Raw genomic sequence first — 26,660 nt, forward strand, 5'->3', positions numbered from 1 at the left:
TATACAACTGTTTTTTCCTTTTCAGTGTCTTTTTTAACTCTTTATTAACCCACTGTGGAGTTTTTTTTAATTTCCTATTAATGCCAAATTTAGGTATGTACCTGTCGTGCATTACATGCTACTGTTTTATGTAATTTATAGAATATAGGCTTATATGAATACAGTAATCCCTCCTCCATCGCGGGGGTTGCGTTCCAGAGCCACCCGCGAAATAAGAAAATCCGCGAAGTAGAAACCATATGTTTATATGGTTATTTTTATATTGTCATGCTTGGGTCACAGATTTGCGCAGAAACACAGGAGGTTGTAGAGAGACAGGAACGTTATTCAAACACTGCAAACAAACATTTGTCTCTTTTTCAAAAGTTTAAACTGTGCTCCATGACAAGACAGAGATGACAGTTCTGTCTCACAATTAAAAGAATGCAAACATATCTTCCTCTTCAAAGGAGTGCGCATCAGGAGCAGGTAATGTCAGAGAGAGAGAGAAAAGCAAACAAATCAATAGGGCTGTTTGGCTTTCAAGTATGCGAAGCACCACGGCACAAAGCTGTTGAAGGCGGCAGCTCACACCCCCTCCGTCAGGAGCAGAGAAAAAGAGAGAGAGATAGAGACAGAGAAAAACAAACAATCGAAAATCAATACGTGCCCTTCGAGCTTTTAAGTATGCGAAGCACTGTGCAGCATGTCGATTCACGAAGCAGCTGCACAGAAGGTAGCAACGTGAAGATAATCTTTCAGCATTTTTAGACAAGCTTCCGTATCGTCTAGGTGTGCGAACAGCCCCCCTGCTCAATTCCCCTACGTCAGGATCAGAGAAAGTCAGCGCAAGAGAGAGAGAGAGAGAAAAGTAAGTTGGGTAGCTTCTCAGCCATCTGCCAATAGCGTCCCTTGTATGAAATCAACTGGGCAAACCAACTGAGGAAGCATGTACAAGAAATTAAAAGACCCATTGTCCGCTGAAATCCGCGAAACAGCAAAAAATCTGCGATATATATTTAAATATGCTTACATATAAAATCCGCAATAGAGTGAAGCCGCGAAAGGCGAAGCGCGATACAGCGAGGGGTTACTGTATTCCGTTGACCTAGGGCTGAAAGGTATGCATCATCACTCTCTTTCCTTTCTGGTTAATTTTAGTGTAAACAGTACACCTTAATGTACATTTTAATTTTGAATGTATGTTTTAGTAGTAAAACTACATTATTAACTTGAATTGTCCATTCCTCATATTGTACATTCTAGCATATGTAATAAAAGTAGACACTAAGTTGCTGGTAGTGTAAGGAACATATATCATTTATATTTTTAGCAGGACAAGTGGCAGCCTTTACTCAACACTGTGGCAAGTGTTCATAGGTACAAGTGGCTCAAGCACAATGTTCGAGGAGTATTTCCTCAATCTGCATTGATGGCAACAATTCTTGACTTTGCTCTGAAGGAAGAGCCACTGGATGTTGAGAAAATGAGGAAATGCTTGTTAAAACAGGTAAGCAAAATTGTATTTATAAAACTTGTATTTATTTTATTTTAAAATCTGCCAACATTTAATGCCTTTTAGTACAAGTTGATCTGTATTTTCAAAATCTTGTTTTTTCAGAAGGTGTTCATCTGAATATATGCCTAAGGATATTTTTCAGACTTCTTTTTTCCAGATATAGATCTATAAAGTGAATTTTATGTAAAATGTATTATTCAATTGGAACTGGAAAGTGACTTGAACAATAGGTATTTAAATGTACAACATAAAAAACACTCAGCAACAACTGTATTTTTTACACATCTTTTTGTTTTGGCCTTATAGAAGTGCAGATACAAATAATACTTTTTACCAGTTTTTTTTCTGTTGAGTTCACATACATCTTTGCAGGCTCTGTTGTTATCTAATATTCAACAGGTTGTTAACACATTTTTCTACCGTTTAGCAGAGATGGGGCTTAAGTTCTACGTATACAAATCTCAAGTAAGCTCCAAGCCCAAGTCAATTGTAATTTACATGATTACATTCAAGAAAGTTAAGTAGAGTCTGTGGTTTTATTCAAGCAAATCAACTCAAGTCATAGTTGAGAAGACTTGTGTAAAAAGTACTTAAACTTTAACCACTATCTGGTGGTGATCTAATAATGATTGTCAGTTCCACCCACAGTATCACTTCAGAGTAATGTAGCTACATAATCAGCTCACATTTTAAAATAACTTCTTTACAAAATTTTGCATATTTATCAAATAGCAAAATATTTTAACAACAATTATTTAGAATGAATTGCCCTTGCAGAAAATTAAGTTTGACAGGGTTTTATCACATATTAGTGAGCAATGTGGTCACATTATCACACCTCCATGATTGAACACATGCTCGGCAAGATAACTGGGTGAAGGCACTTCCAGTATTCTCATTCCCATGTTAAACAATAAGATAGTCAGTTTGGTTACAGACATCCAAGTAGCTTTGCACGTTTAGCTTTTTTATTTTCCTGCTCTTTGTGGTGCACTGCAAATGGCCCTGGTACCCTACTACCTTCATATTGGTCCATGTTCTTTATTTAAAGAAGTAATAGGCTTCATTTGTAACTGGGGTTTGCTTAACCTGCACTGACTGTTCCGCGATCATCTCTAGTAAACAAAACAAAAAAAAAAAATTATAGAAATATCTAGGGTAGTTGTAAAAGATAAAAAAAAAAAAAAGATAGATATACAGTTTTAGATACCTTTCATGTCTTTAGGAACATGCAACAATGTGCCGACATGCAAGCTGTGTATTTTAATGTAGAACTAAGTACATGACTCGTAAGTTATACATGTACTGTAACATCTTGGCCCTTCCAGGAAAATCTACCAGGTTTCAAGCTAAATGAAAAGGCTCTGGTATAGACCAAAACGGCAGCCATGCCCAGCGCTTAGGGGAAAGCACTTAAAAGACATCACTTACTGTATATGATGAAGCACTTTCAACACTCTTCTGCAGCATCATTTTGTGCGGCTTCAATTGGATTGGCAGTTAACGGAAATCGGAAAACAAGTGTACTGTATGTCACACTCGCAACCCTTGTGGGCAGTGGACTCGAATTAGTTAGGTGCTGCATTGATTGGAGATGGAGAGGAGGAGTGAAAAGGAGTGAACTAATGTGTCATGCAGGGGAGGAGACAGACTGCAACAACAACATTTATTTATATAGCACATTTTCATACAAATAATGTAGCTCAATGTACTTTACATGATGAAGAAAGAGAAAAAAGACAAAGTAAGAATTAAAATAAGAGAACATTAATTAACATAGAATAAAAGTAAGGTCCGATGGCCAGGGAGGACAGAAGAAACAAAAAAAAACTCCAGACAACTGGAGAAAAAATACAATCTGCAGGGGTTCCAGGCCATGAGACCGCCCAGCCCCTTCTAGGCATTCTACCTAACATAAGTGATCAGTCCTCTTTGTATTCAGGGTTCTCATGGAAGGACTTGATGATGACGGTCACATAGACTTCTGGCCTTTAATCCATCAATGTAGGGACATCATGGCACTTTTGATTAGGGGGTTGTGGCGCAGGTCGCCACCACAGAAAACCGGATAAAGAACAGAAGAGAGAGTAGGGGTTAGTACGGATATTGTAGCCACCATGAATAGTAATGATAATTAATTGAATATGCAGAGCATCAGGATTAAATTAAAATGAAGTTATGAGAAAGCCATGTTAAAGTAATGTGTTTTTAGCAGTTTTTTAAAGTGCTCCACCGTATCAGCCTGGCGAATTCCTGGCAGGGTCCTCTTCTGAAGTGGTACATTAGTATTTAGGGCCAACATTCTAACTAGCATACCTGTGTATATGAATCTTGAAATGACAAAGTTAGAAGATGATGTTGGTGTTGTTGATGATTTTTGACCCACATATCTTGCAGATGGTTATTCTGTTCTTTGCATAATAGTCTGCAGTAAATTGAGAATATCCAAAAATGTTAATCCTTGGTGCTGATCCCTCTTTTTGCGTTTGTCCCCCAACATGCTGATTAGTTCTGATCACTTATGCAGGTATGAAGCATGAAAAGTGTATTCAAAAAATGTAGATTAAAAGAGTATGAGTCAAGTCGCAAGTCAACAAGTCAAGTCTTTTTTAAACATTGTTAACTGTGTCATGAGTCATAAAAAATAAAACAGATTTAAGACTTAAGTCATGTAATTCAAGTTGCCCACCTCTGTTAATTGGCTGCTGGTTTTTCCTGGTGCCAGACCCACCAAAACGTTAGGTTTTCCCACTTGTCTGACTGTACTTCATTTAGCAAACTATTTTTTCATACAGCCAGGATGACTTTTTTTGTTTATTTTAACATGATACTTACAGTAAGTGATAATGTTGCATTCTCACAGTGCTTGGACACATACAGTTGTGCTTGAAAGTTTGTGAACCCTTTAGAATTTTCTACATTTCTGCATAAATATGACCTAAAACATCATCAGATTTTCACTCAAGTCCTAAAAGTAGATAAAGAGAAACCAGTTAAACAAATGAGGCAAAAATATTATACTTGGTCATTTATTTATTAAGGAAAATGATCGAATATTACATATTTGTGAGTGGCAAAAGTATGTGAACCTTTGCTTTCAGTATCTGGTGTGACCCCCCTTTGCAGCAATAACTGCAACTAAACGTTTCCGGTAACTGTTGATCAGTTCTGCACACTGGCTTGGAGGAATTTTAGCCCATTCCTCCATACAGAACAGCTTCAACTCTGGGATGTTGGTGGGTTTCCTCACATTAACTGCTCACTTCAGGTCCTTCCACAACATTTCGATTGGATTAAGGTCAGGACTTTGACTTGGCCATTCCAAAACATTAACTTTATTCTTCTTTAGCCATTCTTGGTAGAATGGCTTGTGTGCTTCGGGTCGTTGTCTTGCTGCATGACCCACCTTCTCTTGAGATTCAGTTCATGGACAGATGTCCTGACATTTTCCTTTAGAATTCTCTGATATAATTCAGAATTCATTGTTCCATGAATGAAGGCAGGCTGTCCTGGCCCAGATGCAGCAAAACAGGCCCAAACCATGATACTACCACCACCATGTTTCACAGATGGGATAAGGTTCTTATGCTGGAATGCAGTGTTTTCTTTTCTCCAAACATAACGCTTTTCATTTAAACCAAAAAGTTCTATTTTGGTCTCATCCGTCCACAAAACATTTTTCCAATAGCCTTGTGGTTTGTCCACGTGATCTTCAGCAAACATGCATACCATTGTTGTTCAGTGTTCTCCTGATGGTGGAATCATGTGAGAGAGGCCTTCAGCTGGTTAGAAGTTACCCTGGGGTCCTTTATGACCTCGCCGACTATTACATGCCTTGGTCTTGGAGTGATCTTTGTTGGTCAACCACTCCTGGGGAAGGTAACAATGGTCTTGAATTTCCTCCATTTGTACACAATCTGTCTGACTGTGGATTGGTGGATTCCAAGCTCTTTAGAGATGGTTTTGTACCCTTTTCCAGCCTGTTGAGCATCAACAACTCTTCTGAGGTCCTCAGAAATCTCCTTTGTTCATGCTATGATACACTTCCACAAACATGTGTTGTGAAGAGCAGACTTTGATAGATCCCTGTTCTTTAAATAACACAGGGTGCCCACTCACACCTGATTGTCATCCCATTGATTGAAAACACCTGACTCTAATTTCACCTTCAAACTAACTGCTAATCCTAGAGGTTCACATACTTTTGCCACTCACAAATATGTAATATTCGATCATTTTCCTCAATAAATAAATGACCAAGTATAATATTTTTGTCTCATTTGTTTAACTGGTTTCTCTTTATCTACTTTTAGGACTTGAGTGAAAATCTGATGATGTTTTAGGTCATATTTATGCAGAAATATAGAAAATTCTAAAGGGTTCTCAAACTTTCAAGCACAACTGTAACACTGATTCTAGCCTTAGTAGCCTTCTTTGTGGAAGTTTGTTTATTTTTGCTTCACCTTTTCCAGCTTTTCCAAGTTGATAAATGTCAATGTATTTATATAGATAGATAGATAGATAGATAGATAGATAGATAGATAGATAGATAGATAGATAGATAGATAGATAGATAGATAGATAGATAGATAGATAGATAGATAGATAGATAGATAGATACTTTATTAATCCCAATGGGAAATTCACATATAGCACATTTAAAACAACATAGGAATGCTGTGGTCAAAGTGCTTTACAATAAAAGAAGAAAAAACATACAATTAACATAAATAACAAATAGAAATAAAATAAATGAACATAAATAAATTAAATAGTAAATAGAAGTAAGATTACATAATCACAATGAGGAAACCATCAGTATTACTGAAGGTCATGGAAGCAAGTGAATAGAAATGAGTCTTTAATCTTGTTTTGACCATAGAAACATGGGGTGTGGATTAGAGCTGGCATTTATGTTCTTGTAGTTCCCTTCCTAATGAACAGGATTGCTACTACATCAATTCCTCATCTTAAGGGTAAAACTAGTCAGTTTCATGATTGTCTTATCCCATCACAATCGGTAACTCCTGCTTTATAAAGCAGTCTTAGCATGATTGCTTGGCTTCCACTTGGCAGCTTTAGGATACCTGTATTACGGTTTAAAAAGTTTACCCCCCACTAGACATACTTGCCACCTACCACAGTTTTGATACCAGAATATATGTATTAAATACCAATACCAATGAAATTTTATGATACTTGATACCATTAATACCTTGACAAAAACTAAAATCTTATTCAGTGTCTTTTTATTAAAGTTTCTCTATTATTTAATTGAACAATATTGTGCCTTTTTCTGTAATACAATATAAAATATATACAGTGGATATAGAAAAGAATCACCCCCTTCTAAATATTCCCATTTTTTGCTTTACAGCCTTAAATGAAAAAACACAAACCAATTTTTGTTCCAGCTTTACTTACTCAGTGCAATCAATAACATCCAAGTGAAAGATATCACAGCTACAGTTCAGAAGAATTAAAAAAAATAAAAAACAAGAAGTACTGAGATTAATAAAGGATCTCCCCTCTCCTAAATAATATTTGTAAACTCAATCAGGTGTAAGTAACCACCATTTCCATTGCAGACCATGGTTACTGGTAAATGCGACAACAATTTCACAAGAGATCCACAATTGTGGCTTGTTTGGGAGTGTCACAAGGAAGTTTAGTCTTAGTTACTGCAACTAACATGTCCCACTTGACTGCAGCTGGCAAGTCCCGTTTGGAACCGGATCATCAACAGTCGTTTACTGAGGATGAACCAATGCAATTGGGACTCAAGCCAGCAAAGATAAGTGTAGAAAGTGCTCACTGCTTTTATTAAAACAAACCAAATCAAAAACAAAGTTTCAAGAGTGTAATACAGTTAAACTTCAATAAATAATCCATCAAAACAGTGATAAAAGTGGAGGTTAAAATCAAATCAATAAACAATCCTCAAAGCAATTAAAAGTAGGTCTACCTTTTCCCGACTGCCAAGCTTCCTTTCTGTCACATTGCTACTTTTCTTGCAATCAGTTGTCACCTTTCTCTGGATCTTGTCTGATTCCTTGCTCATCTGCTTTGCACTACTCCCAAGTTTCTTTTCTAACTTGTAGGCACAGCTGGTTCGCTTAACAATATCAATGGGGAACAGCTGAGCCAATCATGCTGCACAAAACAGGCAATCAGTTCTCCTCCCCCACTGAACTCCCTGAGGCCACACAGCTTCCCAGCGGAGTACCACACACCCACACGTCCAAGCAGAGCTAAACTCTAAAAATACTCATTTCCATGGAACCCATAAAGTTCTTTATCACTCTGTCTGCCTCAGGAATACTCTGGAATAGCCCTGTTCAGGACCCTGCTTGCTGCACCGAACTGTCTCAGAATAATCACTAGAGGACCAGCAGTTCATCCATGCACCATGTTTTTCTAATGTATATGGAGAGCACAAGTTACCACAGTGAATATATGCCCTTCTGAGATCAGTGTTTCTAGGTGTTTTGCTATAGAAAATGGTAATACCAAAATAGAGCTAACCTTCAGTGTAAGTAATTACTGTACATGATGTAAATACATTATGTGCAAGAACATTTCTGTCTGGTAAAGAAGTGTGAAGGACAAGAGCATACTGACCTTTCAAATAGGCACATTGATGGCTCAGAAACTTAAAAGTGAAAACTGCATGATTATGTATTACTTTTATTATTACTACTTGACATAACTGTTTGCAGATTCTTACAAGCTTAAACTACAGCAACATAATACTTTAAATAATACATTACTCAACAAAGACTAAAATATCTACATTTTTATATCAAATTCAGTTGGCGTTGTTAGTGTCATGTGCCACTGAGCTCTAAGTAATAAATACTGAATTTAAAAGTGTTAATTGTCTGTTGAAGGTGGTGTGCTCCTTGTTCTCTGTGTTAGGTCTGTGTTCCATTTGAAGCCATCCTTTGTGGTATGCAAGTTTGCTAGCATGTATGTTGACATGACCTCAATTTCAGGACATTTCATTAGTCAGATTTTTCTGTTTTAATCATAACTGATGTGACTGGTGATTAAATGTAGTGGAATAAGAAGTGGCTTCCAAGGGGCAGTGTGCAAAAACATTCACAGTGCAATATCTACACAATTATTGCAGTAAGAAAGTAGTTTTAAAAAATAAGTTGGGTGCTTAAATTGTAGCTGACCAATGGGATATATAGAAAATGTACTTGTTTTGTTATACTTTGGAGTTGGTAAGTTCTTTGTGTGTTTATGTATGTATGTATGTATGTATGTATGTATGTATGAGAGACGCTCTTTTTCTAGACTGGTATTCAAGAGTATTTTAATTCAAGCTTCTGTATTTCACTCAGACTGAATTGACTAAACTAAACTAAACAACTAAAAAAATGGTTGCATGAAATTCAGTCTTTTAAAAAAAATTACATTCATTCATATGAAATAGTTGTTTGTATGTATTATACCTAAAGGAATAACGATTCTTGCACACAAAAAAATCTAAATTCATATGATCTTTCCTCCACAGTTGGAACGAGCTGAAGTACGTCTTGAGGGAATTGATACAATGCTGAAACTAGCCTCTAAAAATTTTTTGCTACCATCTGTTCAATATGCCATGTTGTGTGGCTGGCAGAGACTTGTACCTGAAGGGACCAATATTGGGTAAATACATTACAATAAAGTTACAGTCATATCAATAGATGTAATAAAACAAAAAAGTTGTTTGTGTATGGTAATGTACAACTTTAACATTTTCATTTAAAATATAAAAAGTTATTATGTTTCAAGTAAATATGTGTTGTAGCTAAATTATTTCATATGAAAACAATTTTTTTTACAGATGCCTCTGGTTATTTTACCAAATGTTTTTTTATAAATATTTACTCACAAGAGAAATGGTTATAATGTTTTTTGCAGCCTTATTAATTCCAAAAATTGTTTATCTTTTATAATGGTTTCAGGTTATGCCTGTAGAACTTAGGTTTATTCAATACTTTGTGTGGCTTGTATAGGAAGAAGTGGTAGTCTGAAACATACTGTCCTGTAAGAGAGTTTGTGATTGTAGCTTTAGGAAAGACTCCTTCTGTTTTTTTTTTCTTTCTGTGCTCACATGATGACCTCATGCAGTTTTGACATAAACATCCTACCCTTAGTAAGAGTTTGCTTCTAATAGGTTCAGAATATATATTATAAACATACACACACATCCCTTTTAGCCAGTCCCAGTTTAACAAGTGTCCTGATCCCTATGTTTGAGCCAACCCACTTGGGTATTCCTCAGTTAACTCCTGAGTCCAAAAGAAACAATTGGTGCTCTTTCCTTATTTGTTATAACAGACCGCTCCCACCAGTTAGGAGCCAAGACCTGTCATTGAAGCTGAAGTTCGCCTTACACAGGTGTGATGGTGTTCAACCATCCCTCAATTGGATGACGCCTGCGTCAACAGAGATAAAAAGGCCATGCCGTACAGACAGATGACATCCGATGGTTAGCCCACACTTGCGGTTGTAAGCGTACCAACCAATCAGAGTGGTTTGCGTGTTGGATCACGCCTTTGATTTCCCTCTCCAGAATCCTCCTCTTCTCCTTCTCCTCAAAAAGCATGCCTGCTTTTAATGAAAGTCTCCTCTCTTATATCACAAACAGCACATTTATATAGGGAACCACAGACACAGCTTGACCCCCTTCTCCACCTAGACTCACAGCCTACAATTACTAAACAACAATAACATTTATTTATATTGCATGTTTTCATACAAATGATGTAGCTCAAAGTGCCTTACAAGATGAAGAAAGAAAAGTTTATAAAAAAAAAAAAAACTAAAAATAAGGTTAGGCAATACTAAGTGTCAAAGAATAAAGTAAAGTCTGATGGCTAGGAGGACAGAAGAAAGAAAAACAAAACTCCAGAGAGCTGGAGAAAAAAAAAACAAAATCTGCAGGGGTTCTGAGGCCATGAGACTGCCCAGCCCCCACTGGCCATTCTACCTAACATAAATGATCTAAATCAGTCCTCATGGTTTTCAGTCTTTATGTGGAGGAATTAGATAAAGAAGGTCATGTGGATATCTAGCCTTCAATCCATCAATGTGAGGACTGCATGGTGCCTTGATCAGGTGGTGGTGGCGGCATAGATCACCACCACAGAAAACTGGTAAAAGAACAGCAGAGAAAGTACAGGTTAGTACAAATTGTGGAACCATGATAAAGACGATAATTAAATGCATATACAGAATATCAGGGTTACACTAAAATGAAGCTATAAGAAAGCCATGTTAAAATGGGTTTTTTGCAGTTTTTTAAAGTGTTCCACCGTATTAGCCTGGAAAAATTCTGTCGGTAAACTATTCCAGATTTTAGGTGCATAACAGCAGAAAGCTGCCCCAGCCCTTCTTTTAAGTCTTGGAATTATAAGCATATACTCATTTGAAGATATAAGGTTATGATTTGGAGGGAAAGGCATTCTGAAATATAGAATGGAGCGAGATTATTTAAGGCTTTGTAAACCAAAAGCAGCATTTTAATGTCATTTCTAAAAGGCACAGCTGACCAATGTAGTGACATCTGTTGAGATGTGCTCGGATTTTCTTTTCCTAGTTAAGATTATGGGAGCTACATTCTGCACTAGTTCCAACCGATTGATGTCTTTATTGGATGTTACAGTAATCTAGTCAAGTAAAACTACTTTTTTGGCATCTTGCAAAGTTATAAGGGATCTAACTTTTGCTATATTTCTTAAGTGAAAAAATGTTGTCCTGGTAGTCTGATTAATATGTGATTTAAAGGTCAGAGTTAATATTTACCCCTAAATTCTTTACCTCTGTCTTGACTTTTAAGCCTAAAGGATCAAGTTTATTTCTAATACCCTCACTATATCCATTTTTGCCAATCACTAAGATTTCTGTTTTCTCCTTATTTAGTTTGAGAAAATTACTACTCATCCATTCAGAAACACAAATAAGACATTGGGTCAGTGAACCAGGAGAGCTGGGGTCATCAGGCGCTATTGACAAATACAATTCACGTTATGTCTTGAGATAATACAGTCATATGAAAAAGTTTGGGAACCCCTCTTAATTCTTTGGATTTTTGTTTATCATTGGCTGAGCTTTCAAAGTAGCAACTTCCTTTTAATATACTGTATGACATGCCTTATGGAAACAGTAGTATTTCATCAGTGACATTAAGTTTATTGGATTAACAGAAAATATGCAATATGCATCATAACAAAATTAGACAGGTGCATAAATTTGGGCACACCCAACAGAGATACATCAATACTTAGTTGAGCCTACTTTTGCAAATATAACAGCCTCTAGATGCCTCCTATAGTCTTTGATGAGTGTCTGGATTCTGGATGGAGGTATTTTTGACCATTCTTCCATACAAAATCTCTCCAGTGCAATTAAATTTGATGGCTGCCAAGCATGGACAGCCTGCTTGAAATCATCCCATAGATTTTCAATGATATTCAAGTCAGGGGACTTTGATGGCCATTCCAGAACATTGTACTTCTCCCTCTGCATGAATGCCTTTGTAGATTTCGAACTGTGTTTTGGGTCATTGTCTTGTTGGAATATCCAAACCCTGCATATCTTCAACTGGCCTCTGTCTGCATTTACCCGCAAGTCATTTACTACTTTAACCAGTGCAATTTCTGTACTGTGATTTGTTCTAAACCCTGACTGAAACTTGTCAAGGATTTTACTTAAGAAAGGCAGGTTAGAAATAGGTCTAAAATTGTCAAAAATACAGAAGTCAAGGTTATTTTTCTTGAGCAGGGGTTTAACAACAGCAGTCTTAAGTCAGTCTGGGAATTCCCCATATCTAAAGATGAATTTACTATGTCAAGCACACTATCAATTAGCACGGCAGAAACTTCTTTGAAAAAATTTGTTGGAATTGGGTCAAGGACACAGGTGGATGTTGTCAGTTGAGAAATTATTCTACATAAATTGGGTAAATCTATCCTGGTGAAAGAATTTAATCGCTTAACATAGAAAATTGGGATTTAACAGGATCAGTATTGGGGGATGTACTATATTATTTCTAATATCATTAATTTTGTGATTAAAAATTTAGCAAAAGTCTCACAAGTTTCACTAGAAGTTTTTTGGAGGCATTCTATTGAGTGACCCGGGTCTAGTAAATGATCAATGGTAGAGAATAAAATTATGGTTTACTATCATTGTTATTTATAATTTCAGAGAAGTAGCATCATCTCTCTACATGGACTATGTTGTTGTATTCTGTTATTTTAGCCTTCAATATTTCATAGTGGACATTCAGTTTAGATTTTCTCCTTTTATGCTCAGCTCTCCAGCATGTTTTCTTTAAATCAGACACTCTTTGGGTCTTCCATGGTGTAACAGTGCTGGAGGATTTTTTAACTATCTTTTCAGGAGTGATTATGTCAGTGGCAGCTCACACTTTAGCATTAAAATTTTCCACTTTACTATTTACATTATCCTCACTATTGTAGTAAGCACTACAAACAAACTGGTTGCTTAAAATGTTAGTAAAATTTAAAACTGCTGACGAATCAAAGAAGCGCTTTTTAACAATATGCTACTCATTAATCTTATTTATCAGTATTTCTGTATTAAATAGTAAGAAAAAATTGTCTGATAAACTGATATCCACAATCTGCCTCACATCCATTTTTAATACTTTAGTAATCACTAAATCCAACATGTGCCCCCCTTTGTGTATGGGCTGGCTAACATAGCTCATGCATTATATTTAGGAGGTCTATACACCAACAATACTAGAAACTGAGAAACTCCTTGAATAACAACGGCAAGATACTCAAAAGACGCACACGTACCAAAGCTCACATCTTTACACTTTAGCTGACTCAAATAAATATTTGCTAAACCGCTGCCTTTCTTACCTTGGTGAACAGCAAGAGTAAAGCTGTAATCCAGAGGTGCAGATTCAGTTAAAACAGCTGCACTATCAGAGCTAAACCACGTTTCACTTAATGTAAGAAAGTAGAATTTCCTATCACTAATAAGATCCATTGATAGGAAAGGTCTTGTTGGTTAATGCTCTTAACATTTAATAAGGCCATATTTAAGGTCTCGAAAGAGCCTAACTGAACTAGTGGAGCGTTACGGCTGTTCGAAATGGTAATTAAGTTATTCGCATTTATGAGGCATTGTCTGGATTTTTTACATAAACTGAGATTGGTTATTAAAATATTGATGCAGTGCATATTTGAGAAAGAGTTCGCTACAGAGTTATGATGTCCTAGCAAGGCATTATGGAAAGTTAGGATTAAAAGTACATGGTCAAGAGAGACGAATTACCTTACAGATGGTTTTGGAGAGGACCCAGGCACCGAATCTATTAGGATGCATACCCTTCTACCTGAAGAAATGCGGCCTCTCCTAGAAGAGATCCCAGTTGTCCACAAACCTGATGTTTTATCCATCGCAGAAGCTTTTCAACCAGTTGTTTAATGCCAGCAGACGACTGTAGTACTCATCTGATCTTCTAGCCAGAGGTAAGGGACCCGAAATGAAGATTCTCACAGCTTGGGTCCTCTCCTTCGTGGCATTAATAAGTGCTGTGAAATCCACCTTAAGAATCTGCAACTGTCAGTATTGCGCATCTTTTACCTCGGCATGTATTATGATGGTTCCCACTGCCCTGTCCTTGTTCTCTAGCTCAAAGACTGTTAGTGTTCTTCTTGTAACATCTCATACACGAGCACTGGGAAAAAAAGACAGAAAAGATTTCTGTTTAGGGTAAGAAATGTTTAAGTTTTGTACGATAGAAACTCCAATAACAAATACATCACCTGGGGTTGCTAGCACAGTTGGGGAGTGGAGAGGGTCAAACCAATTCTGGTTGGATTTGCTTTCCTGGGCCGATGGAGGTGATCTAGCCTTAAACCCCTGCATGCATAGCTGAAACAGGCTCATTCCCTGGTTGTTCTCGTCATCGCAGTCACTTAGAAGGGGCGCGAGGGTAAAACTCGCTTGGCCCTGAAAGTGAGTGGCACGGTGTGAAGTCGAGCGTGCTGAATCGCAGTGAGTTGCAATGATTTCAGATGTCGCTAAGGACTCTTTCAGCAGGTGAGCCTTCAGTTGCCTCAGGTGCCTCCTTCTGGACAGGAGCCAGTGAATTTGGGTCTCAAGGGCCCAGAGTTCTCCGACAACGTGCTCCATCTCATCATCGGCAATTGTCCACTTCCACTTCTACTTCCTGTCCGTGTCCTAGGAAAGAAAGAGAGAGACAGTTGAACCTATATTTTCAAGAGTAACTAGGTAACAGAAACAGATACATGGACAATAATATGTACAGTAGTAACTGCTACAATAGATTATTGCTTACTTATTATGGATCAGCATATATTGTGCTTAGCCTTAATTAAGCACTGAACCACACCATCTGCTTTAAAATAGATGCACAAGTAAGGCCTGAGGTGAGCATCGCATTTTCTGTATTCCCTTCTGTATTTATCTGTAACAATACAATGGTAGTTACAATGTTGAAATGATAGTCCCTCTGCCTAGGGTTGGGTGGTATGACCAAAATTCTATATCACGGTATTTTTCAAAATTATACCAGTTTCACGGTATTCAACGGTATTTTTTTCCCCCATGCATGAGTGGATGTTAACCACATTTTCCACTGCAGTAGACTGGCTAACAATGACCTATTCCACTGTCATGAGAATTGTACATTGTACAAAAAAACATTTTAATGTGCACACAAGTATTAATACAGGTTTTCATGGCCCCATAAAGTGATAGATTTCAAGGGGGTGGCACTAATAAAATGAAAGAATCACATTGCATTACAGTTGCAGTCAAAATATAGAACCATTTTCTTGAACAAATTTTGCAAACAACTTGTACTATAATATTGACAATATATTTTCAACCATCCAAAGAGGCATTTAGACTTAGTAAAATATCCAGAGGTGCTTGTCAAAAGTTGTATTGCACTGAACATGTCAGGAATAAAGAGTAAATATTTTTGTAAACCAACTACACTCTCTGTTGATGTCAATAATTTCTGTCCACTGACACGTTAGATATATGGAGTTGGTCTCATCCGCTATAGGAGATGGATGTCTGAAGCGGAGCTCCACTAGCAGTGGCTTTATTTTCCCATGTATTTCATATTATTTAGAGGTATCCTGTATTTAACCCAACCCAAGGAACTTCCTCTACAATATATAAGCATGAGTAAGAAGAAGAGAAGTCAGAAAGAACCGGAAAAGAAACTTAAAGCTGCATCAAAGTCTGGACAGACATCCGGCCCGAGTGCGAGGTATGGCCTCATGGAGACTGACCTGGAACAGGCAGACGAATGCGCAGATTTCCTAGGACACCACTCCACTGTATCGTCTCCAGTCGAGAGTGAAAATGGGAACGAAGGTGCAAGTGATACAGGTCACGATGGATCGTCGATTTCTGAGGATCATTCGAGACTAGAAAAGACCCTGCAGTACGTGCTCTCATCTACTCATCGCAAGCCCGCAGCATCTGCTGTAACAGGAGCTGCAATCCCACTCGCGGAGCACGACAGCCGAAGTGAACTGTCTGAACTAAGAGAGATGATGAAAGAGATGATCTCTACGCTGGCCACTGCCACGGCTATGGCCATAAGTGAGCTTAAGAAGGATAACAAAGACCGGGAAATGCGTCTGTTTAAATGTTTTGACACGACCTTTAAAGGCATTGTGGAGAAATTAGAGGAACACATTGAAGAAAATAGATCCAAACTGAAAAAACTTGCCGATCAGATGAATGACGTTACAGATCAGCTGGAGGGCGTTAAGCAGGCATTCACAGCTCGAGTTGAAACAGCGGAACAATTGGTATCTAACGCCGATGAAAAAGCTACAGCTGCGAATTCCGAATGCAAAAAACTTGGAGACAGACTTGCGGCCCCAGGAAGATGGATACAGAAGAAATAATATAAGAATTGAAGGTATACCTGAGAAACGAGAAAGCTCAAACCCAGTGAAATTTACAGTAGAATTACTCTCTAAAATAATTGGAGATGACTTTAAATTAGATACCGAGATAGCAGCAGCTTTATCGCATACTCAGATCAAGCACCTTTAAACCTAGGTCTTTTATTGTCCGCTTCGAGCGATTATGATGTAAGCTTGATGTGATGGCACTTCTCAGACACAAGCAAGAGATTATATTTGAAAATAATCTTATTCGTATTTTCCCCGACTTCTCAACATTAACAGCTGCAAAACGCGCAGCCTACTTTAACATTAAAAAGCTGCTACAGAAAGTCGATATCAAATACAGCCTCTTGTATCCCGCCAAACTGAAAGTGGAAGTTCAAGACCAATATTATGTATTTTGAAGCAAGGAGGAAGCTGAAAAGGAATTAAAGAAGCTGTTCCCGACACTCATTTGAAAGTCAATAAGGAGCCGTATTCTGTCATGGCATGGGAAGGACTTATCTGCTGTTGGATCCACTTTTAAAGAGACTGGTATTATAATTATACATCCTTTTCTTTACTTGGACAATTTATGTTTATGTCTTAATTACAGTTATAGACGTGAGTGTGTGGAAGTAATTAAAGTAGGGTTTGTTTTTTTTTTTTGTTTTTTTTTTTTTTTTACTACCCTAAAGTAGACTGTTTAATATCATACCCTTTGTTTATTGCAATTTCTACTATTGCATGAGGATCTACTATGTTTATCCTAGACCACTTTTTAAAATCATTCCCAGGGTTCATTATTTTATTATCTTAATATCTTAAAATTGCTGAAGATAATTTTAAGCTTAAAGACTGTTAATGATTATATTTTTGGCAGATAGTATTTAGACTTCAGCTGCAATAGATATCTCTACTTTGTTTTAATTCTCAAACACCGCTGCGGGGTGGGGGGCGAGGCTTTGTCTTGTTTTGTTTTGGACGTGCTCTGTCTCTTTGTATGTCAGAGGACTGGGAGATTGCGAAGTGAGATCAAGCCTCATGCAGGGAGGCTAAATGGGGGGGGGGGGGGGGGGATAAAGGAGGGAGAGAAGGAGAGCAGGCTATATCTAATCTATTCTTCTAAACCTTATAACTATAAATATCAATGCAACAATAGGCTAAAATGCAATAACTCATAGAGAATTTTGAAATTAAGATTAAAACTGTCTCACTACCAGTTAAGACTATAAAATGACATTAAAAACTCAGAATCAATGTCTCCATGATGGGACAGTTAACTTTGTCAGCTGGAATGTTAAAGGCCTGAATCACGAATTAAAGAGAAAGAAAGTATGCTCTCACCTAACAGGCGTAAACGCTAAAATAGTATTTTTACAGCAGACCCACTTACTAAGCAAGGATCAGTCCAGACTACAAAAAGACTGGACTGGCCAAATGTTCCATTCTAGCTTTACAAAGAAAACTACAGGTGTGGGAATTCTCATACACAGAACAGTCCCATTTGTAGCATCAGATGTAGTATCGGACCCTGAAGGGAGATATGTGATGGTCATGGGCAACTTATTTAACAGTAAAATGATTTTGATAAATGTTTATGCACCCAATGTCGATGATAAGAAATTCATGCAAAATCTATTTGCATCCATTCCCAATGTGAACACTTATAAAAATTATAATGGCTGGGGACTTTAATTGTGTTTTAAATCCACTCTTAAATAGGACTCCTGTGACAGGGGGGACAACATCTAACACTGCAAAGACAAGTTTGTAACTGACCACAACTTATCAGACCCCTGGAGGTTTCTTAACCCAAACTCAAGAACATATTCGTTCTACTCGCCAGTGCATCATAGCTACTCAAGAATTGATTATTTTTTTATAGATAATAATTTCTTGCCTACGATTAAATCGTGCAAATACGACACAATTGTTACCTCCGACCATGCCCCTCTAGTCTTGGAGCTAAAATCATTAAGCCCCTCACACTCACCTCGCAGATGGTGTCTTAACCCTCTTCTATTAGCAGATGAGAACTGCACAGAATTTATATCCAAACAAATCAGCTTCTTCCTAGAGACAAACACACCCTCAGAGGTTTCTGCAGGAACACTCTGGGAAACTCTAAAGGCCTTCTTAAGTGGACAGATTATTTCATATCTTTCCCACAGAAATAAATTAGAAACCAAGAAAGCGTCACAGCTAAGAAGCGAAATTACTAGAATAGATGAAGAACAAGCCAGGCGTCCCAAGTGAAGCTCTTCATAGGAAAAGGCAGGCATACAGAACTCAACATCTTGACAACTAAAGAAACTGAACAACTTATTTATAATTCAAGACATCATTACTATGAACACGGAGAGAAAGCTAATAAGCTTTTAGCTCAACAAATTCACAAACAAGAAGTTCGCAATGCAATCCCAGTAATCACCAACACGAATGGAGAAGAAATCATTGATCATAAAAATATAATGCACACATTTAGAGATTATTATAAATCCTTATATTCTACTGAGTTCAAAGAAGACAACACACAATCTAATGCATTTCTGGATACATTACAAACACCACAAATAGATGCTTTAAGTGCTGAGGAACTGGATAAACCTCTGACCCTATCAGAATTACTAGATGCTATAAAGTCACTTCAAAGCGGGAAATCAGCAGGCCCTGATGGTTACCCTGTAGAATTTTATAAGAAATTCTCCACTCAGCTAGCTCCCTCTTATTGGCAACATTTACAGAAGCTAGAGACAATCAAATTCTACCTCAAACTTTTCATCAAGCATTAATCACCGTCTTTCCTAAACAAAATAAGGACTTGTTACAATGTGCATCATGCAGACTAATTTCACTCCTGAATAATAATGTTAAGATACTCTCAAAAATTATAGCTAGAAGGATGGAGAAAGTGCTGCCCTCAGTAATAACACAGGATCAAACTGGATTTATTAAAGGCCAACACTTATCTTCCAATCTCCGACACCTGTTTAATGTAATATATTCAGCAGCAAAGTCAAACACCCCAGAGATATTACTATCATTAGACGCAGAAAAAGCATTTGATATGATTGAATGAAAGTACCTTTTCACTGCATTGGAGAAATTTGGGTTTGGCCCGAATATTTCTGCATGGATCAAACTACTGTATACCAATCCAGAAGCTTCAGTTTGTATTAACAACATTTGTTCAGACTACTTTAAGCTAGGATGTTGCACCTGACAAGGCTGCCACTTGTCACCACTGCTGTTTGCAATTGCCATTGAACCACTGGCGGTTCACTGTCGAAATTCTTATCAGATAAAGGGGATTATCAGAGAAGGACTGGAACAGAAAATTTCTCTATATGCAGATGATATGGTTTTATATATATCAGACCCAGAAAACACTATGCCTGCAGTTTTAACAGCACTTACAGAATTTCAAAAGATATCTGGTCTCAGAATTAATCTGAATAAAAGTATACTCTTTCCAGTGAATTCACAAGCATATTATATTAGATTGGACACCCTACCTTTTACCATAGCAGATCAGTTTAAATACCTAGGGGTAAATATCACAAGTAAACATAAAGCTCTTTATCATCAAAATTTTGCCGTCTGTATGGAAAAAATTAAGCAAGACTTGCATAGATGGTCAACCCTTCATCTCACTCTAGCCGGAAGAATTAACGTTGTTAAGAGGAATAACCTTCCTAAACTTCTTTTTTTATTTCAAAACATTCCAATATATATCAATAAATAGTTTTTTAAGCAATTAGATTCAACAATAACCTCATTTATTTGGAACTCAAAACACTCGCGTATCCGAAGAACGACCCTACACAGACCTCAGGCAGAAGGTGGCATGGCTTTACCTAATTTTCAGTTTTATTACTGGGCAGCAAACCTACAAGCCATAAAAACCTGGACACAAAAAAATGAACATACACAGGCTTGGCCCGCAATAGAAGTAAAATCCTGTAGCACTTCTTTATACTACCTGCTCTGCACTTCAATAAATGGAAGTTATCGCAAATATACTAATAACCCAATTGTGCTTTACTCACTCAGAATATGGAACCAACTTAGAAAGCATTTTAAGATGGAAAATCTTTTATCTGTGGCACATCTGCAAGTGAACCACCTCTTTCAACCCTCACAAACACATATCCAGTTTTTAATACCTGGAAAAGATTTGGGATTAAATTGCTCAGAGATCTTTATATAGACAATATCTTTGCATCCTTTGAACAATTACGTTCCAAATTCAACCTCCCAGCTACACATTTCTTTCACTATCTTCAAATTAGAAACTTTGTTAAACAGAAAATGCCCGATTTTCCTCACCTCGTACCATCCACCATGCTGGAAAAAATACTGCTCAATTTCGAGGAGTTAGACACCATTTCCGCATTATATAAAATCTTATTAGAGTCCCTTCCTTTCAAAGATCCAAGAGGACATTGGGAAGAAGATCTCTTAATCAATATAACAGAAAAGGAGTGGAAGGTAGCATTGCAGAGAATTCACTCGAACTCCATATGCGCAAAGCATAGAATTATTCAACTCAAAATTATATATCGAGCTCATCTGTCTCGCTTAAAACTGTCCAAAATGTTTCCAGGGCAAGATCCAACCTGCGAACGCTGCAACTAAGCTCCTGCCTCACTGGGTGACCTGTTTTGGGCCTGCACCAAATTAACATCATTTTGGACCAAAATTTTGAAGTGCCTTTCAGACAGCCTTTGTGTCACAATCCCTCCTAACCCATTAACAGCTGTGTTCGGTGTTCTTCTAGACGGACTTGAAGTGGAGAAGGACAAGCAAACGGTGATTGCATTCACTACGCTTTTGGCATGCAGACTTATTTTGTTAAATTGGAAGAATCCTAACTCCCCTCTGATAAGTCAGTGGGAAACCAATGTTTTATATTATTTGAAATTGGAAAAAATCAAATTCTCAGTTAGAGGATCTGTACAGAATTTTTTCAAAACCTGGCAGGATCTAATCAATATTATTTTAGAATAAGAAGAAATAATTATTTCCGCATTTCTTCCCCTTCTGCATTTTTATTTACCTATATATATATTTTTTCCTTTCTTTTGTTTATTTTTACCCTATTAAAAAGCCCTAAGCAATTCTCCTTTGGCCATGCTCTCCTTCTCAAGGGTGGGGTTTGATTTGTCTTCAGTTATTTTTTGTATAAATTGATCTATTTGTATGGAATGATTACAGTAAAATTAATAAATAAAATAAAAAAAAAAAAAAGATATATGGATTGTAATGACGTTGGCTATCTCGATCCACCGCTTGCTTTTTTTGTTGTAGGCAGTCCTCTAGCAAATGCGTCTACAAGTAACGTCTGACTTTAGTGTTCTGTAGCTTTTTCAGTTTTACCTGAGGACATGGAGGGTGCCAATCTTAGTTCCATACATTAATGGTACTCCAAAGCATGTTTGCGGCTAAGGTGGTGCAGCAAATCGCTCATGTTGCCGCCTCAGGCAACAACTTTAGCTCAACATCATTTGCAGTAAATAGTTGTTTGGTCCACATCCGACCTTTTAAAACCAAAATCTTCAGACAACAGACAAGGCTCTTTTTTTCGGCAAAAGTTCTTCTGTGTCATCATGTTCAACTTTATCGTCTGCTACAGCTTCAGCTTCGGAATGTTCTCTGTCAATTTTCACCGCTTAATACCTCCACTAACGCATGTACTCTGTTGCATGCATGTTTAACAGTGTAGCAGTGAAAAAAGTCCCCCCTTAAACAGTTTCCTGCTGTGACACGTTCTGAATGTTGTTTAGGCTATTTAAACCGGTATTACGGTACAAGAAAAATCCATATCATAACAAAAATAAAAAACGGTTTTCGGTATGAACCGGTATACCTCCCAGCACTACCTCTGCCCATAATCTAACGTGTGGAGAGAGAAGTGGATCTTTTTTGATGAGAGAACCTCATATGTTGCACAAGTAAATTGGATAGCTGCAGGACAAAGAACCTCATCCAAAAATATTGTTCCTTTGCCTGTTCATTCTACACTTAATGACCATTTAATTTTGCTTGATAAGCAGCAATTTCTGGCTGTAATAATTTAAAGAATATCTGCTGTTGTACTGGTGTCCCATGAAGCCCAATGCAGAGACTCAAATTGTCAAAACTGTCATTGTGCAGAAGGCTGCTATAAGTGGTGTGCTTCTTTATAGTCTTGGTCAGGGGAATTTGTAGCTAAGTAGTTCTCATCAGTTGTCCTTGGGCTACATGTGTCTTCTAGGCATTAGGATTTGATGACAATTTACTTGGGCTAGGCCATGATCTAATAATCGTTTTTTGACTTTAGCTGTACTAGCATCTAGTATGCTGTAGAGATACAATACAATAACTCTTTGAACACTTCTGCAGGGGTGGTATGAATACTTCATGTAATATGGGAGGAAATGTTTGGCTTAATATACACATTATCCACCATCTTTTCTAACATCTGGTTATCCTGAGAAGGCTTCAGTGAAGATTATATATTCAGAAAGATACGGTTCAACATGCATTGTTTTTTTAGGTCAAAGATTCCAAAACTTTATTGATGGAGTGACTCTGAGTCATGCACTCTTTGACTTAAAAGCTTATATTTGAAAGGTGTTCCCACAGGTCCTATTATGCTTGGAGGGAATTGCTGAAAAAGAAAGGTGCTAGAATATCTATCTATCTATCTATTTAAAAGACTGTCATATAATAAATCATTAGAAATGTTTGGGCTGATCTTTTTATGTCATGGTACCGGAAACCTAGATAACAGGGCTTTGGCCAGAGTTTTTTTCATTGGCAATCATGGTCTACAAGTTAGCATGCCTGTTCTAAGTTTACTGTTCTGCTGTGCCTCCTACCTTATCTAAATTGGATAGTATATCCATTGCTTATTCTAGATGCAAATATGTTTTAGTGAGAGCAGAAAAAAAAGTAGGGAGTCTAACTTAGTCTATTGTTTGCTTTTGATTTGCATAGATAGATAGATAGATAGATAGATAGATAGATAGATAGATACTTTATTAATCCCAATTGACAGTTCTGTAGGGGTGTGATATCTTGTTATTTCCCTGTCTCTCGTGCCCTAACATTATGTGTCCCCCTCCTGCGTTTAGGGTCATCTCACTGTAGATTAAGGTTTTGGGAAAGATTTTTCATGGGCCAACTGGTGAGCTATACCAAATGGTGCCTAATAATCCCTTTCCCGGTGGTCATCCCTTCATTTTTTGTAAGGAGAGAGAACAGATGTACATATTATAGTTCTGGCTTTCTTCATACTGTAGAAATGAGCAGGTAGCGGCACCTGTGTGACATTGAAATGTTTTTTATTTAGTAATATAACGGATGAAATTGGAAGCTTTGTACACCCACATACCCCAAACAGGACATAGTTCAGAGTGTACAAATTAATTCTTAGCATTTCTTTGATGGACAGTTAATTATTAAACTTGAAATAATTAAAAATGTTGCAAGTAAATATATAATTGATTTAGTTGGGGAAGACCCCATATAATACATTTCTGGCTCTCTTTTTTATGTCTTTTCAGGGATCCTCTGTCAGATTGCTTAAAAGATGTGGACCTCATTCCCCCTTTTAACAGAATGTTGCTTGAAGTTACATTTGGAAAACTTTACGCATGGGCAATACAGAACATTCGCAACATACTACTAGATGCAAGTACTAGATTCAAAGAGCTAGGTATGGGTGCAAAGAGTTTTATAGCACACTGTGGAAATGTATGGCTCAGGCTTTACAGCTTTTTGTTTCATTTTTGTTATTATTTATTCCTTTGGTATGCTGTCACTGGCTATATTTATATTATTCAATTTATTGATCCAGGATGATGAAGTATTACCATGAAATCTTATGTGTAATGCTCTCAATTTTCACTCATTTTAATTCACTAAAAAATGATGTGCGCATTAAATATAATTTTAAAGCAATAATTTCTCGTATAAATCAACATAAAACATCTGTTGCTGTGTGTAGTGCACTGTTGCCACTTGTTAGCCATCTGTGGCTGCATTGGCACTGGCACCAGCAGTGGTTTGGGGGGGGGGGGGGGGGATGGGGTGTCGAGTGGCTGCCGGACTGTTTTTTTTTAAAAGCACACAAAGCAATGTTTTCACGCATAAATCAACATAAAACGTCTGTTGCTGGTTCTGTGGCCACTCTTGCTATCTCTAGCTACAGTGGCAGTGGCTGCATGGGGGTGACGTCAGTGGATTGGCGGCAGCAGCAGAGATCGCAGTGCAACACAATCTAATTGTGAGCGAACTTTGTGCATATAAGCTACACGATCATGTTCAGCACCCCAATCAGCTGATGTTGGCACTTCACTTTCGTTTTGAAACTTGATCTCCAGATTGCTTGCACCAAAATCAAAGTCCAATAAGTCAGACTTCAATTCAAAATAATAAAATATAAAAAGTGGTCCACTGAGTATTTTGCTATACAGATTCGCTTCACTCAGATGTCAATGCCATTTTTTGTTTGCTTGTCACTACTCACACACATGCAGGGATTAGATGTCAAGTTAATGTGTCTAACATTCCTCCAAGTAAAAAGAGTACCTTTACCGTAATGACAAGTTTTTTCAACGTTTACAGCTGATCTGTCTACATCCGCCCTAAAAGTGTTGCTAAAATCTTGAAAAATTAAGGGTGCGCATTATATAAGAATTTCTTTTTTACCTAAAAATGTTGGGCTATATCAGCATGTGCATTATACATGAGTGTGCATTATATGTGACATTTTACAGTACTTACTGGCTGATTAAGAAATTACAATTGTATTTTTTAGCATTTTAATCCTTAATGTATATAACCAAAAATGTTATGTATAGGAAAAGCTGTTTTTTCAGATACTGACACTGCAACACATCAGTTTCATTCAGTAGATCTTCCATTGAACATTTTAACTTTTGTATTTTAGCCACAATTAAACTCCTGTTAGCACTGGAATATTTGGATGAAAGAAGCTAACAAAGTGTTTCTCACTGGTGATATAACAAACCGGTATTATTATTTAAATGCGGAAAATCTCTTCCTTGTAGTCAATGTGTAAGTTAATCCTGCTTGTTCAGTTGTTATACCATTTAATTCCCTGTTGCTGCCTGGCCTTTTTTACACAAGAAATTTGACAGGATGAGTGGCTATCAAAATTTGACCCAGAATGTTTAATATTTGGTAAACCAAGGCCTGCATGTATTTGGAAATAAATAATTTGACATTTTAAGGATCAGTAACCTGACAAGAGATACTGATAACTCCTTGATAAAATATTGCACCTTGCAAACTGATGAGCATAAATGCCTCGTAGGAAAGACTGGTTAGTACAACTTCTTGCAAGAGTCTGGGTTACAGCAAAGCACTATTATGGACATGCATCACCTTTTAATGCTTAAGGGTAGACAAACACAGAAAGAGCCCTTTTGCATGGAAACATTATTTTATAGTGACTTTTACCAAATGAAATACATGGCTGCATATAGCATGCTTCCTCCTCTTTAGATAATTGAATTTAGAGCTCACTTTACCTAAAATAAGTCTTAAATTTTAGAGCATCTACACATACTCTGAAAGATTGCTTAAAATAACCCATTGTCTGTAACAGATACTTTTTACTGTTTCAGATTTTAACTTAATTTTAATCTGATTGAATTTAGTTCATTTTGTTTAATTTATTTAATTTATTATCTTTTTCTTAATTTTATTATTTATTCTTTTGTGTGTTTGTTTTTGTTTTGCACAATCTTCGAGTAGACCAGCTTTTCATTTCACTGCATGTTGTACCTGCTTAATGGTGTGTATGACAAATAAACTCTTGGACCTTGAACCTTAATATTTCGTTTATTAAGCATCAGAGTCTATTTAGGCCTTTTTGTAAAACAGCCTGTTTCTCTCCCCCTCTTCATTATGGGTTTGTGTTTTAACTTTGCACAGGTGAGTTCATACAGTCCATTTTCATCTTTGACCTTTTTTTTTTTTTTTTATTTTAATTAAGCATACACGCTTCTCTAATCACATATATTAGGATTTTCCATAATCTCTTATAGGTGATACAGTATATGCTACTTTTACAATCAATATTATAATAAAAATTAAGAAATGTATTTTTTAATTACCTTGACCTTGTCTTTGTTTTCACTTTTTTCTGTCTTTTATTATTGTTTTTGGGCTCACAGTGTAAAGAATATTCCTTTGTAACAGACTCTTTCTTACTATATATATATATATAT

The 26,660-nt window shown here is 37.0% G+C and overlaps 1 protein-coding gene across 5 annotated transcripts in view; it reads left to right on the forward strand.

Moving 5' to 3' along the window:
* The window catches only part of herc2 (HECT and RLD domain containing E3 ubiquitin protein ligase 2), a 488,151-nt gene that overhangs the window by 294,627 nt on the left and 166,864 nt on the right, over positions 1–26,660 (forward strand). For all 5 annotated transcript variants that reach the window (XM_051927044.1, XM_051927043.1, XM_051927046.1 and 2 more), the window contains exons 32-34: positions 1,313–1,489; positions 9,021–9,157; positions 23,967–24,118. In XM_051927044.1, coding sequence (XP_051783004.1) covers positions 1,313–1,489; positions 9,021–9,157; positions 23,967–24,118 — 466 coding nt within the window. The remainder of the gene's footprint in view (positions 1–1,312; positions 1,490–9,020; positions 9,158–23,966; positions 24,119–26,660) is intronic.

The sequence above is a fragment of the Erpetoichthys calabaricus genome, chromosome 4 (genome assembly GCF_900747795.2).
Source record: "Erpetoichthys calabaricus chromosome 4, fErpCal1.3, whole genome shotgun sequence".
NCBI lineage: Eukaryota > Metazoa > Chordata > Cladistia > Polypteriformes > Polypteridae > Erpetoichthys > Erpetoichthys calabaricus.